Source organism: Antedon mediterranea, chromosome 5, assembly GCF_964355755.1.
Source record: "Antedon mediterranea chromosome 5, ecAntMedi1.1, whole genome shotgun sequence".
Taxonomy (NCBI): domain Eukaryota; kingdom Metazoa; phylum Echinodermata; class Crinoidea; order Comatulida; family Antedonidae; genus Antedon; species Antedon mediterranea.
In genome coordinates this window covers 2,135,491-2,151,014 of record NC_092674.1, presented here as the reverse complement: position 1 = coordinate 2,151,014, position 15,524 = coordinate 2,135,491, and the positions used below count along the sequence as shown (strand labels likewise).

The following is a 15,524-nucleotide window of genomic DNA, read 5'->3' as shown; positions in this document are numbered from 1 at the left end:
TGGACATGATGATGTCATATCAATACCATATTTGAGCACATCACACTTTTTTGTCACATAAAGTTTGATAAGCGTAGACAGAGCTTAAGGTGAAAATACTACTACTTACCCGAAAGCTATTATTTGGGTTTTTAGTACTACTTTCTGCAACGCTTACATCAACCAGTTCAACTTCTTCATAAATCTCAGACTGTATAAGATAAAATGGTATTAATAAGTAATAATTTCCTAACAATGTTTAAACAAATTTTAAAAAATCTTTAAATTCTATGGAAAATAGAGACAAGAAACCAAGACACCAAATCATAACTGTTCAAAAAAATAAACCAATATTACAACTTGCGTCAAGAGAGTTTGGTTATTTATTTCTTTGAAATTAACAATTACTATTTTAAAACAACAGGAAAATGTTTTTAAAAATACAATATGTCCGTATTATATTATTCAATAAAAAATAGGGTTGTTTATGCCCTCTGTGGTGGCACATGAGAAGTGTAAGCAGACAGAAGCATTTTTTGCCTCATTAAATCTAGCAAATCTTTGACTTGATTCATAATCTCACAAGCACTTTAAGCACTGCAATAATTACGAGACAATGAACGGGCAATTTGACGGTTTAAAGTGTTATTTGAATGAGGTGACGTCACTATTGATTCTCTGCACACATCAAAGTTAAAGTGTTTGTTTGCATAGCAGATATCGCCTAGACTTTATTGCTATAGGGAATAAATGTAACCGGCCACTAACTCTTTTTACACTGTATATATTCTCGTATGGTAATTCTGTCCATGGGGATTTAACTGTTCGTTAAAAGCTAAATACAGTATGCAATGGCGGGTTTGGAAAAGAACAAAGCGCATCGCTATGGGCTCGAGTTTCAGGAAAAATATCGGCATGAGCCCACAAGGGATGAAAGGAAAGGGGGAAGGGTGGGGGTGTGGTATTGGGGGAGAGGTGGTATTGGAATGAGTCATATGATAACTATGTATTACTATTATCACAGTATTTTTAGCATGAGTATGTGTGCCTCTCCTTTCTCTCTCTCAAAAGAATAGAGAAATGGCTTATTTAAACATGCACATGCCCAAAGTGTCTCATTTCCAGGTAGGGATGTTCAACTAAAAATTCCTATTTGATATTGTTCTCTCACTTTAGTAAGTAAGGGCTTATGTCGGTTTATCCAGGTAATATATGCACAAAACAAACAAATTTGTATTTGCGATTCATCTTTATTTTTAATACTAATCTAAATTTAAATTCTAAAATCTTTTAATATAATTTAATTAAACATACTTCCATATTATAAATAAGAATCATATTTTAGATAATCTTTAAAATTAATTCCAGCATAATTTTTTAAATATTCAATATTATTTAGATTGATGAAAAGAAATAGAAACAAAATATTGTTTCCTGTCGATTTAATCTGTTTCCTCTTTGTTATACAGGACGTTCCAACCTTCTTTGTACAAATATCAAAACCTTAATTGATCAATAAGGCCCTGTTTCTGCTGCCAACTAAATACCGTATATTATACGGTATTTTTTGAATACCGTATATATACGGTATATTTTTGGCAGCAGAAACTGCGCTCTTAAAAAATATACCGTATTTTGTATACCGTATTTTCCCCACAAAATTTGTGGATAAAATACGGTATTTACAAATTTATACCGTATTTTTTGTACCCATTTCTGCTGCCAATAAAAAATACCGTATTTTTTTTTTACATGACAAAAGGCCAACATTCGTGTTTTTATTTTCTGTCGCTGTCAGCTGTTTTACACACGTGTATATATATATTCGGCGAAAATGAGGAGCGAAGACGTCACAGTTTTACTAAATAAATTTGTGTGGGGAAGTTAAAATGTCTGGCGAACTAAAAGGTAATAAAAGGGACAACCACATTTATAAAGACATTTCTAAAAAAATAAAAGCAGGAGTATGGAATAGACTTGTCTCCAAAGCAAGTAAATTCAAAGCTGAACAGCCTGCGAAAGCAGTACAACATTGCAAAATACAATAACTCGGGGAGGGAACGAATTAATTGTCCCCATTACGATGTTTTCTGTGCTCTCACACCATCTCTATCACTAGGGCTAGGCTGTTGAAAGTGAGACGTAAAACTTCCATCATCAAATAAATGAATGGCAATTTGGGTAAAAAAGATGAAATTTAACACGACCACCCAAGAAGTATTGTTAGCAGAAACGGGGTACTAAAAAATACGGTATAAAAAATACCGTATTTTATACCGTATTTTTATACCGTATTTTGAGCAGTTGCAGCAGAAACAGGCCCTAAAAGCATGTGTTTGTGGTTTGTGCATTGTTATGTTAGAAAAAAATGTTGATTCTTGGAAATACAGATAAATGTATGAATAAATTGAACATATATAAAATTAACATTAATCCTTTAGCGAACATTTCTTTAACATTAATCATAATCAGTTGAGCTTTCCCACTAATATCACAACATTGATTAAAATAAGGTGATTTTATTATTATGTATATTATTATTTTGGATTTAAACAAATAAATAAATGAATGAAATGTTTGAAACTGTTTTATTCAGGGTTCGTACACCTGTGAGCTAGTAAAATTCCAGGACATTTCAAGGACATTCAATGTCAATATTTTAAAATTTCAAGGACATTATTATACCTAAATATTAAGTTCAACAGATTAATAAAAAAAAATGAATTCGTAGTTACGATGTTTTTCAGAAATTCAAGTATTAACTGTAGCCACTAAAAAAACATACAGTACTGAAAATATAGGCGTGGGAAATCGAGTAAAATGACACGTAACGGTAGTAAAGCGTAAAGAGTTGTAACAACTCCCTGGTAAAGCCTTTGTGGAACCGCGCCAGACTTCCGCGCCTATCGAGGGTAGTCACGGCGTGTATTGAACAAAGGCTGATGTTTCCATAGTCACTGCACTGTCGACGATATTTGGTAATTTGATACTACTATAGGATGACGTTCTACAATTCGTTCGGAATTCGGAGTTTAAATGCCGTTTCTGTATATCGTATGTTTTTTTTAGAAGGTATAAATAAAAGAAATCAAACCATATTCTAATTCACTCTGAACTTTATTCAAAACGATCATAAACACATGAGATTTTTACATTGTTTATTTTTTACAACTTAGCAATTTCTGCTAATTTAATCTACACAATAGCCTAGCTATTTTTGATTTCCTCTAATTTATGTCTAATGTCTTCCTCTAGTTGAGCTAATTGCTCTTTTTTTTTCAGAAGCGGTTCTACGCAAGCTATTAGCTTTGGCAATGAGGGTAAGACTACCTTTACTTTCAGCTTGATCGGAAAACTTTGCAGATGATTTTTCTAAACCCATAATATCAGCAATACATCTTTTTTTGGCTTTCTTTAAGTTATCTAACTCATCGATCGTCGATTTTCTCTTAATAGCCTTTGAAGATTCTGCCGCTTTACGTTTTTCATTATCAAGATGGAGATTATAGCGTTGCCTAGCCCCACTCACAGAAGTAATTAATTGGGGCGTTATCTTTACAGACAAAACACCACCAACTGAAGCTATGTGACCGCATACAACGCGCTTCGAAACATATGTACTCTCTGACATATTGACAGCCGCTACCTCCTTGTTTACACTAAAACCTCTCTCAACAGTCGCCTGGCCATGGGAAAGCATTAGAATCAATTTTACTACCCCCCAGAATGCGTGATACTTAGTGGTTTTGCTAAGGCGGTCATAGTAAAATTCGTCAATTCTACATTTAGGATCGTATTCAGTGAAATCTGATAAATTATTTAACACAACAAAATCATAGAATTCGTTTGCCTGATTAACAATTTCATCACACATGTCATGGTTGATTTTTTGGTTGTCTGCTAATATTTTTAATACAGCCTTTAGTCTACCAACATTAAGAGATCGCGCATTACCACTTAAACAAAAATTTCTTGGATCGAGAAATTTCGCTTTTTGAACGATTCTGAAACCAAGTGGGCATTTAGATAGCACTTTCTTAACAATTGTAAGAACCATGGTCTTGCACTCATTTTTAAACCTGAGTTCTTGTAACTCGGACACCTTCTTTTTCTTGATCAACTCCTTTATATGCTCTGAAGCTAATATTCCACAGTCTACTTTGTTAGCAAGTAAATGGTTTTTCGTTTCATCTATATTAAAGTTAGTGAAACTTTGGCCATTCACGAGCCCGGAAAGGACGTCTGGTTTAATGACCAATCTCAATAGCCCTCTCAAACATGCCACTAGATCTTTCTCAAGAAACGGTATCATTGGTTGATCTGTTTGATATTTTTTAAGAAACGTTTCCATTTGTGTGGCCACCATCACAAAAAAGTGCATTCTGGGCACCGTAAATAAGTCTACTGAAGCAGCCTTCAGAGTGTCATACGACTTTGTTTTTGGGTCATTTATTTTCTTTTCGGTCACCTGCTTGATGTACGTTTTAAGGTGCGGAAAAACACTGAGAAACCGCTTCGCAACTGCAGCATTCTCCACCCATCTGTGTTTACAAAACTTAAGGCCAAACACATGTGTGCCAGTAGCGTTCTCAAAATCTTCCCGACGAGCAGGGGTGTCTTTGAACAGTATTTGTAAACTAGACAGTATGTCGTAGACCTTCCAATCAATTGACTGCACACCACTTTGAAACCCATTGTGCATTACATGAAGGCCACACGACCCAATGTTGAGAACTGATGTATTGTAATTCGTCTTTATATCGGCAGAGAGAAGTTTATAAAACTTCTAATTGACGTTTGGACCATCCATACCGATTTGAAGTAATTTTGCGAGATTTAGTTTGTCTGCACATATCTTAAAATCGGTGACGACTTTCTCAGCGGTAGCATGACCCATGAATGTACTATCAAAGAATCTAGTTTCCACGTGGTTGTTAGCCCAAAATCGGACATGGATATCCATTTGCTTTAGTTGTGTACCTTTGTTTAGACTTTCATCAAATAGTAGAACGTAATCTGACTCATCCGTAACACGTTTCAGAAGTAATGACCTAAAATGAACAAAACTTAGACTAAAAACATTTGTTTTTCATACTCACCAGGCTATTACTCAATACAGAAATGCCTATTACAATTATTTATTTAATCTAAATTGTAGGCCTATATCAATCGATATCAAACAAAACTTACCTAAAATATGGCGCTAACCCATAATTAACAACATAAGCAGACTTTTTTTCACCACAACTAAATTTTGCAGCTATTCCACTATCTGGAAACATCGCCTGGAATACTTCATTTATTTCATCCATCGACTTGTTCGAATAGTGCCGGTTAGTCATGAATAAGGCCCACAATATTTCTGCTTTACGAATCTCCTCACTACTACTGAAATACTGCATCGTCGCCGGGCCACTTGGGTTCGTACGTTTCGGTATACTATTATCAACACTAGTTCCTGGTATGTCTTGTTGTTCAATAATACTGGTGATGGTACTATTAGATTTACTGGTGGATGTTGTTGGGTTGGACTTACTAAAAAATTGATTAACTTCTTGCGTCGTATTGTTAAACCTCAACTCCATTTGTTGTTTATGCTTTTTTCCGTTTTGATGAGATATTAACGCCGACCGTCCCATGTTGGAGATATCTAATGTTTTTCTACATAGTTTACACTTTGCCTCCGTTTTTATTGACGCACGGTTAATCCACGGGGAAAATTTGCTATCAAAAAGCCAGGACTCTTGAAAAAAGCATGTACGCGGCATGTTGGATAGATTTCCACTGACGAGAAACGCACGATAAAAAACTCATCGGCAGCCATATAGAGACCGCTAATATACGCGCTTGCGGTGTGAGAGAGCCTCGCTGAGAGAGGTCACTATACTCGCATTCTATTTATAGCTTATCAGAGGCTATAAATAGAATGCGAGTATAGTCACTAATTAAAGTGTAATGCTAAAATGCTATGCATGTTTGCAATATTACATTCGTTAAATTAATGTTTAAACAAAATCGGAACACAAAAAGGGCCAAGTATTTATTTCAATAGTAATAGCTATTATGCAATAATGTACGGTGGGGGAACAAAAGAATAGTTGGGCAAAGTTTTTTCAAGGTGATTGTCATCTGAACATCACTGGCCAGTGGCGTTCTGCAGTCAACAACCAACCTGATAAGAAAGCCTATTTCATGTACGAGCATTTATCGGCGGCGGAAAAGTCGGCACGTACAAACGTTGTTATCTTCCATGTACTTTCATACTTAATACTTTTATTGTTCAGTGTTTTCAAAACTTTATTAAAAAGAATTCATATAACTTTATTGTATTTTAACAATTTTCAGGACATTCAAGGACAAATGCCAATTTCAAGGACTTTCCAGTACTTGAAAAAAGAGATTTATTTTTCCATGACTTTCAAGGAATTTAAGGACGCGTACGAACCCTGTTTATTAAATATTTTGTAATACATTCATTCTTCATTATTTAACAATTTATACATTCTTAAAAATAATATGATGAAAAAGTCAGTGATTTGAAACTAGAACGCGAAACTAAATAAATAATTCAATACTTTGCAATTAATCAAATTAATAAGTAAACATATATTAGTAGGCATGCTTTAAACTATATAATAATAAGCTACAGTTGGCAATGTGATTATTAAAAGCTATAAATAAACAACTCACATTGCTTTCCTTAGCGTAGAACAGCTTCCTCCCTTTTAACTTGAAATACCTGCTTCGCCATCTCTGTAATAAAAATAGAACAAGAAATAATTTCTTACAAAAAACGCCACTCATCTCACAAAAACTACAGTATGCACTTCAATATTTATCAGCAAATGTTTTCGTAGACTCTATTTTCCCAGACGTGCTTTGGGGTGTGCACATGCCCAGTGCCAAGTTTCCAAATACCCATTTTTCAGCCTTAGTATTACTATAAGCTATCGCATGTTAACTGTTTCCTAATGCTTCCGTTCTCTTGAATATAACTGCCTAAAGGAGCAATTTAACCCGTTTTATACCTTCGATATTCTGCACATAACATTTTAAATGGAATATAAATTAATATTATGACCAAGATCTTGAAATATGAATTTCCAATCATTGTTGAAGAATTTCATGTTTCTCACATTGGATATACATCAGTATTAATATCTGTATTGGTTTTATTTTGTATAATATTTTGTTTTCCAATTGTTTACTGTGTAATATTAAGTGAGTGCAAAATCTATTTATTTTTTCCCCCAAGATAGCCTACCGAGTTATTATCAAAAAGACTAAGGCATCATGCTGCTACACTTGAACGCAATAACTTGTGATTGGTCAAGTCACTGGAGTTGCACCTAAATGGAACCAAGCTTTATATCTGACTAATAAACATAACTTTGTAAATGACGATATTTTATCAAATAACTTACTTGGAATGAAGATGTTTGCATCGACAGATACCCTTCTTTAGTACATGCCTGCAAAGACAAAAATGAAAACAATTATTGAATTAAATAGACAGTGTCTGCTGAAGAAATATTTGCTAAAATAATATTAATTTCAATACAAAATTGATTAATACAGACTGAGAGATCAACATTTCGGAACCAATTTCAATCTCTCTGTTTGTTATAAAATTTTGTATTGAAATTATAAAGTAACGTCTATAGAAATGTTAAAAGTCACAGGGGTAATACCACATGGTGGTATAGGGTGGTAAATGTCCACAATAACCTTGCATCATTACACTTGAATTATTTTGAATCTAAAATGTACAAAAGATAGATAGATTGACGCAATTAATCCCTATTTAAAGAAGAATTAGTTTCCAATGGGGTCATAAAAAAAGCATTTTGAAAACAACTAACTTTCCTGTCAAAGAATCATCAACTACGAGACCGGTATGGGATGGTATTTCTAGCGTGTTTTATATTGATGGAGTTGGATAGCCGAGTGGTTAGGACACTTGACTGTCATACAGATAGACCTGGGTTCAATTCCCGACAACTCCCAGTCCACTCAGCTGTAAATGAGTACCTAGTTGAAAATACTAGGGAGAAAAAAGGCGGCGTGGAAAGGAACTGGCCACCCTACCACATAATGCCGAGGCTTAGTACAATGAGCTCCTAACAGCTCATTCCCCTACGTTCTACCACATAATGCCGAGGCTTAGTACAATGAGCTCCTAACAGCTCATTCCCCTACGTTCTACCACATAATGCCGAGGCTTAGTACAATGAGCTCCTAACAGCTCATTCCCCTACGTTCTACCACATAATGCCGAGGCTTAGTACAATGAGCTCCTAACAGCTCATTCCCCTACGTTCTACCACATAATGCCGAGGCTTAGTACAATGAGCTCCTAACAGCTCATTCCCCTACGTTCTACCACATAATGCCGAGGCTTAGTACAATGAGCTCCTAACAGCTCATTCCCCTACGTTCATAGAACACGGGACTCACCTTTACCTTTATATTGATACTACTGTATTTTATGTGGCGTTTGTTAGTTTGTTAATAAGCGTCTATATGGCGTCATAACAAGAAACAAAGATAGTTCACTTCACATTAAAGCACTCAATTGTATCAATTAAATCATTTTCTTTTTTTGGGTTACTATATTTAGATCATACCTTAATTGAATAGTAATCCACTCTATGTTTATTTAATTAATTTACTTTCAACAAAGATGCAAATATAACATTTTAACAATTTAAAAGAACAAATTTGGTAAAATATAATCCTTCTTAACACCTTCGGACGTCAAGCGATGCTTGAAAGAGTACAGTACAAGACAGATCGCTGTATTTATTTATTTATTTATAGTATCATGAAATAAATACGTAAACATTGTTGGTAGTAAAGGTTCTTTTTATTACGTAACAAGGGTAAATAATGATATATAAATAATGAATATTTATGAGTGCAATAGAGCAAATAATTTCCTGAGGTGAAAAGGTTATATTTTCATAAGGGAGAACATCTGAGATAAGGTGGGTATCCAGGAACAAACATCCTACAAATGTTTACCCCTGCTTATCTCAGAATTTAACATTAATATTTACTGTATATTAACGAATGATATTCTGTATATTCTTGACTAAATCAATTAGTATTTGACGATAATACACTAGACAATGAACGTCATATGGAATAGAAAAAATAAATCTTGCGACATATTAAGGAGCATTAAGAATCACTGACGTGATTACACAAACAATCTTGACATTATTACTGGTCGCAATAAAGTCTCTTTTATTTTTATAGTTTATTTGATTGATTTTAGAAAGAAAATGAAAAGTGATAAACAAAGACAGGTTTAACATTTTATTAATATTATTATTTAATATTTTATTTTATTTCATAAATCATTGAAATCCAACATTATTAGTGGTCGCAATAAAGTCTCTTATTTTTATAGTTTATTTGATTGATATTAGAAAGAAAATGAAAAGTGATAAACAAAGACAGGTTTAACATTTTATTAATATTATTTAATATTTTATTTTATTTCATAAATCATTGAAATCCAACATTATTAGTGGTCGCAATAAAGTCTTTTATTTTTATAGTTTATTTGATTGATTTTAGAAAGAAAATGAAAAGTGATAAACAAAGACAGGTTTAACATTTTATTAATATTATTTAATATTTTATTTCATAAATCATTGAAATCCAACATTATTAGTGGTCGCAATAAAGTCTTTTATTTTCATACTTTATTTGATTGATTTTAGAAAGAAAAAGAAAATCGAAAAACAAGGTTTTAATATTTTAATTTATTTCATAAATTATTGAAATTGGTTAAAAAACAATATATAAAACATGAATAAAATTTAGCCATTTATTATGAACATTATTACCATATGAATTAATTTAATTATTAAATGTGTGTATACACAGTGTTACGCTGGTTTTTTTTTCTAGTGTCCAAACAATATTTATTATTTATTTATTCTTTATTCTGCAGGCATTTTCAGTACTAGTGCACGGATTTCAAAGTGGTACAGTAATTGAAAATATCATTATCATCATAATGGTAAAGTAATTGGAAATACACAATGGCGTATTTAGAGTAAAATAATACAGTAAACTTTTCAATCAATCAAAATAACATTTATTTCCTACTGTACATTCATTCATAAACATAATTTCTTACACAACATGTAGGAGGCACTAATGGCCTATATAGCAACAAGCATCAAAACAGTACTCGTTGTTGGCGTCCTGCCCTCTAAAGAACTCAGGTCAGAGGTTAAGTAAACCTCTTAAAAGAGGGTCCCTGAATATCAGTTAATTCGCTGGGCTAAACTGGAAGGGGGACCCTTTTTAAAGATGGTTACACAAACCAACAGTGGTGTTGGTAGTCTAGGAGTGCTAGCTTACCTGGATAAACCGACAATAGCCCTTTCATTTAATATTCATTTACCAACACCAATACCAAGCGGATCTTACCATCCTTAAACTACATACTGTCGGAAATTCCCAAGTTTGTTTGAAACAGTCTAGAAAGAGAGGCTTCCATCATTTTATTCGAACAGCTTGCATTCAAAAAGTAAAAATAAACAAAATATTGTTTATTGCATAATAATTTTGAACAGCCAAAAGAAAAATACATCAAATTTAGATTCGCAACTTGCTGCCAAGTCTTTGTTTTGTATGTTCGTTGCAAATTAATGTTAATCAACCTCAGCTCGGAGGTATTATTACTACTACAGGCATTTAACGATATACCAGTAAATTCAATAATATTCATAACTCTTTATTACATCAATTATAATTCTAATTTTAGCTTTTTCTTTAACCTGTTGGCTTATTGTATACTTATCAAGCATCATTATTAAAGAATAATTTATTAAATAACACAAAAATATTAAATTATAAATTATTCGCTAGTACTGTAGATCATAGCTCCAATGCCACTCCATATTGTAGGCTTAATGTTATCCCCAAATTTTTACCTAATTTCGCAGGTAGGCCCCATGCAGTGCTGTAACAGAGAGTAAAGGTCATTTACTTTTCTGGAGTAATTCAAATGTTATTATCATCAGAGTACAGTATTTCCATGTGCTGTATACAGAATGTACTATTATAAAATAGGTTTAGTACCAGGTTTATATAATGATTAATATTTACAATTAAATCAAGGATTTTTCTCCTTCATTTAGGCCTATAAATGACACATTGCTATCATAGACATAGTGTAGTTTTATTTTCTCTTTCCTCACGCTGATAACGCCGAAAAATTAAAACAAACTGACGCTTCAATAATTTGTATACAATTTTGTCATATTCTTTAAATGTTCTTAATAAAAATATATTCATATTTTATTTTTATTGCGCTAAATAACAGTATTCAAAAAAGGTAATTCAATGTCATTTGTATCAAAATAAAACCATATTTCAGCATTAGAGAAAGCTAAGGCTACCTCATCCTATTTTTCAATCTCATCAAATTTAATTCCACAAAGATTTGATGGGAATAAATGCAATGCCCAATGTGACATTAATTGAATCAGATATTTTATATTGACTGTATCATCTGTCATTTCAATCGGCCTAGCAGTACATTAGCGTTCCTCTAGCTCACTCACTCCCATTGTTTTCAATCTCTGCCCGACAACAAACAACATTCAGTTAAATTTATTATAGAAATTAATTCATACTCATGTTACATGACTCACATACAGAAAAAAAAGTATAATATTTCAATAAATTAAAAAGAATTTAATTTAAAATATTGTTGATTATATTGTTGATTAAGCGTGTTGTATTAAAAGGATGGAAACATATTTACTTACTTATTGTATGGGTACATTTACATGATAAGTTCGGCTCGGCAAACAAACTAGTTTGAAAAAAAATATGGCAGTAATATGCGCAAATATGGTAGTGATTTGGCATCATCATGTCCATATATGGGAACATCACATAAAGTTTGATAGTGTATACAGAGTTTTAGAGTATTCAGTACTTTAAAGTCCGATTTAAACACTTTAAAATTAGGTACAGAACACCTCTGTATATGGATCGCCATATATCTAACATTTAGGGAACTTGCTTAACATTTAGTAATGTTGCACATGTAGCTTAATGTTGTTTATGCATGTCCTCTGCATCATACCAGATGATGGAAAATGCAATACCCTAGCCTCAATGTGAAATTATTGTATATGACATATAATAATAATAATAATAATTTACATGCAGCAGACTTGAATTTTTATCCACATTTGAAAACAAAGGCGTAGTAGTGCAATAAAATTATGAATAAAGATTGTATAAATATTGAAGGTTAAAATTTCTGATTTCTGACCCTGTACGCTAAAAAAAATACTGATAGTGATAACGTCATAAAAACAGTGAGTTGAAGCATTTACTGTTGAAATTCAATTGTATTGCATGACATGTGGGCCAGAGAATGACAGAGTATGCTTTTACGCTTGTGTATAAATTAGGGCAAAGTTATATCTTCAAATTACTTTAAGGAGCTACTGTAAGAATTAAATTTGTTTTTAATGCAAAATATGTAGGCCACTAGAGATAAATGTTTGAGATATAAACTACATTTACAGGATTACAGAGTTGGCGTATGTGCAATCTAATGTCGTCGGCCATTCCACCTATCGACCAATAATTGATATAATGATAAATTGTTGCCAAGATACTGATGTACAAACTGCAATATGCGGTAGTTTGCGATGGCAATGACCCAAATAACTCTTCATTCTACTACCCTTGATTTTAATGGCCGTATAATGGACAGTGCGCAATATACATGAGTATTTACTGACCATGCAACGGCAGTTGTACTAATAGTCTCGGTAATAAAATCTCAACTCGTCGCTATAATTAAGATGATTAAATTGCAATTCTCACAACCCATAAACCGTAAGTGTAATGTGTAGTGTAGCATTTGCTGAACAAGTGTAAGAATCTCTCCGTGATTAATCATCGTAATCCAAATTTTCGGCAATATTACTTCACATGTAGGATTCTCGTTTGTACATGATCAACGAGTGTGAACGTCCGTCGAGTCTCTCGAAGAATAATTACACGGGATTCAACACATAACCTGTAGGTTCCGTAAATTATACACGGTTATTAACTGCCGTTGCTATGGCGACTTTCAAGGTTGATGAATTCGTAGCCCAGTTGTTCATTACTCAACACTTATTTAATTTAAAAAACTACAGTAGAAATTTTTATAGAAAATGCTCATCAGCAAATGAAAAGGGACAATTTTTATATACAGTTACATAATATGTTCGTATTAGATTTGGAATGATGTCATGACAACAATGGTTCAACATCTTACAGTTTGAGATTTAGTATGGAAATGCCAACCAGAATAAACCTAAAGTTCGTAACCGGCGTCTGTAAAACTTCAGCTTCCAGGAAGCGGCAGTTGAAACCAGGATTTTCATATTGCAATCTGTCAGCGCCGTTGTAGCAGTTGAAGAATAGCCAGAGCAACACAACATCTAGATTACTAATTAGGGTTGAAAAAGACGCACATTAATCTAACTTTGTTTACAACGTTCTAATCATTCAATACAGCACGTAATCCATTTCTCTCAATCAACAGCATAGTGTAAACCACCTCATCTTAAAAAACAGGCCTGCTAGTTTAGTGTACTGTCAGGGTTGTAGCTAAGAATTGTTGAGGGTGGAAAAAAAAATTGTGAGGGTGGTTTTTTACTAAGCTTACGAGCGAAGCGAGGAACTTAGGCTGGGGGCCAGGGGGCCGCCAAGGGCCCCCGGTCGGGGTTCAGGGGCCGAAGGCCCCTGAAAAAATTTGCTATATTGACCTTTATAAGACTCATTTTAATGATGGTTTATATGTGTAATTTTTTACATTTTTTTTTATTAATAATATTATCATTGTTCAGGTGAATGATTTTAATAAAGCAAAACATTACTTTTAGTACCATGGACGTAATTATACGTACCTCCCGGTTTATACCTCCATGCTTTGACAGTGTAAGTGTAGGCCTACCATTTGGACCTAAACATAACTGCCTTTGTGGTTAACTTGCCCCTGAAGAACGCCTAGGCCTAGCTAGCTTGCATGAATTAAATAAATTTGTTCGATTTAGCCGAGAATATTTTTTCAAGATAAAAACCTCTTATTGATATTCATGCCGCACAACAACCACGTAGAAAAACATCACGATGTACTTACATGAACGAACGTACATTTCGCCAGGTCTGCGGCCTGGGCGATGAATGATCTAGGCTATCATCCGAGCCATACTACAGTATACTCGCGCAAATGATGTAATTCACAAAATAAAAAATAATAACAGTACAAGATATATAGTATGTTTCAATTCAATGTTTTTTTAATAAATACACGTAGTCGGGAAGTTACTCCACAAAGCAGTCGGCGTGGAACGGTTGATTAGCCTACAGTTTAATTCGCCGGTTTTTTTAAATATTCTCCATGATTCATTCATACAGCAGAGGAGATAAGAAAATCGCGCACAGCATGCATGCAAAGCTAGCTAGCAAGCTGCATGCTAGGTTGTGATGTTCACTCAAGTGGAACTTGAGCGTACCGTCCAATCAGCATTAAGTACATGACAGTTCTGCTTGGTTGATTTTCAAAGCTGTGTGTTTTGTGCTAGGCTAGCTGCATTGTGCGATGTGAGCTTGTGTTAGCTAGAATATGCCCGATATTTCGCGGAAAAAAAAGGAATTTAGGGTGGGCGGACAGGTACGTCTGACGCTGGGCGGAAGGCCTTAAAATTAGCTTTAGACTGGGCGGGAGGCTTTTAGGCAGGGCGGCCCCGCCCGGCTCCGCCCTGCACAATTACATCCCTGTACTGTAAACCAACTCATCTTTAGAAACATAACAGGCCTGGTAGTGGTAGTCTAGTGTGAACCACCTCATCTTTAGAAATATAACAGGCCTGGTAGTCTAGTGTAAACCAACTCATAAACAAAACAAACAGGCCAAGTTAAAAAAAATTATTTTAAAATTTGAAATTTGTCAGAGAGATTATGTTTTATACAGCAATCTGTTCATCTAAAGCTCTGTCTACACTATCACATATTATATAACAACAAATGTGATGTGCCCATATATGGACATGATGATGTCATATCACTACCATATTTAAGCATATGACTACCATATTTGGGTACATCACACTTTTTATGTCCAAACTAGTTTGATAGTGTAGACAGAGCTTTACACCAGATTGTATGTTTATCTCATTGTAATTTCATCTCCCCTTTCTATAAATTATGCAAAAAATATGATGATATAAATCTGAGATGAGTCAGGTGATAAATAAATCAATTCATTTTTTAATTAACAAGTCACTAGATACACCAAGGGAATGAAACATTAACGAACCACAGGAGGTCACATCAACTATGTTACTCAATCACTCATATTGTTATATTATAATACAGAGTTCAAAGATGCTACAGTCCTTCAATTTTGCATAGTATTTCAGTTGAATTAATTGATATATTGATTGGGTAGGTTGATTTACGGCAAAAGTATATAATTAACTTCACTTGACTAATTTTAATGTTAA

General features: G+C 33.7%; 1 protein-coding gene across 3 annotated transcripts in view; it reads right to left on the bottom strand.

Moving 5' to 3' along the window:
- The window catches only part of LOC140048512 (diacylglycerol kinase delta-like), a 61,754-nt gene that overhangs the window by 38,246 nt on the left and 7,984 nt on the right, over positions 1–15,524 (bottom strand). For all 3 annotated transcript variants that reach the window (XM_072093246.1, XM_072093247.1, XM_072093248.1), the window contains exons 2-4: positions 7,404–7,451; positions 6,670–6,732; positions 110–190 (exon numbers count right to left, since the gene is read on the bottom strand). In XM_072093246.1, the coding sequence (XP_071949347.1) occupies positions 110–190; positions 6,670–6,732; positions 7,404–7,451 (192 nt within the window). The remainder of the gene's footprint in view (positions 1–109; positions 191–6,669; positions 6,733–7,403; positions 7,452–15,524) is intronic.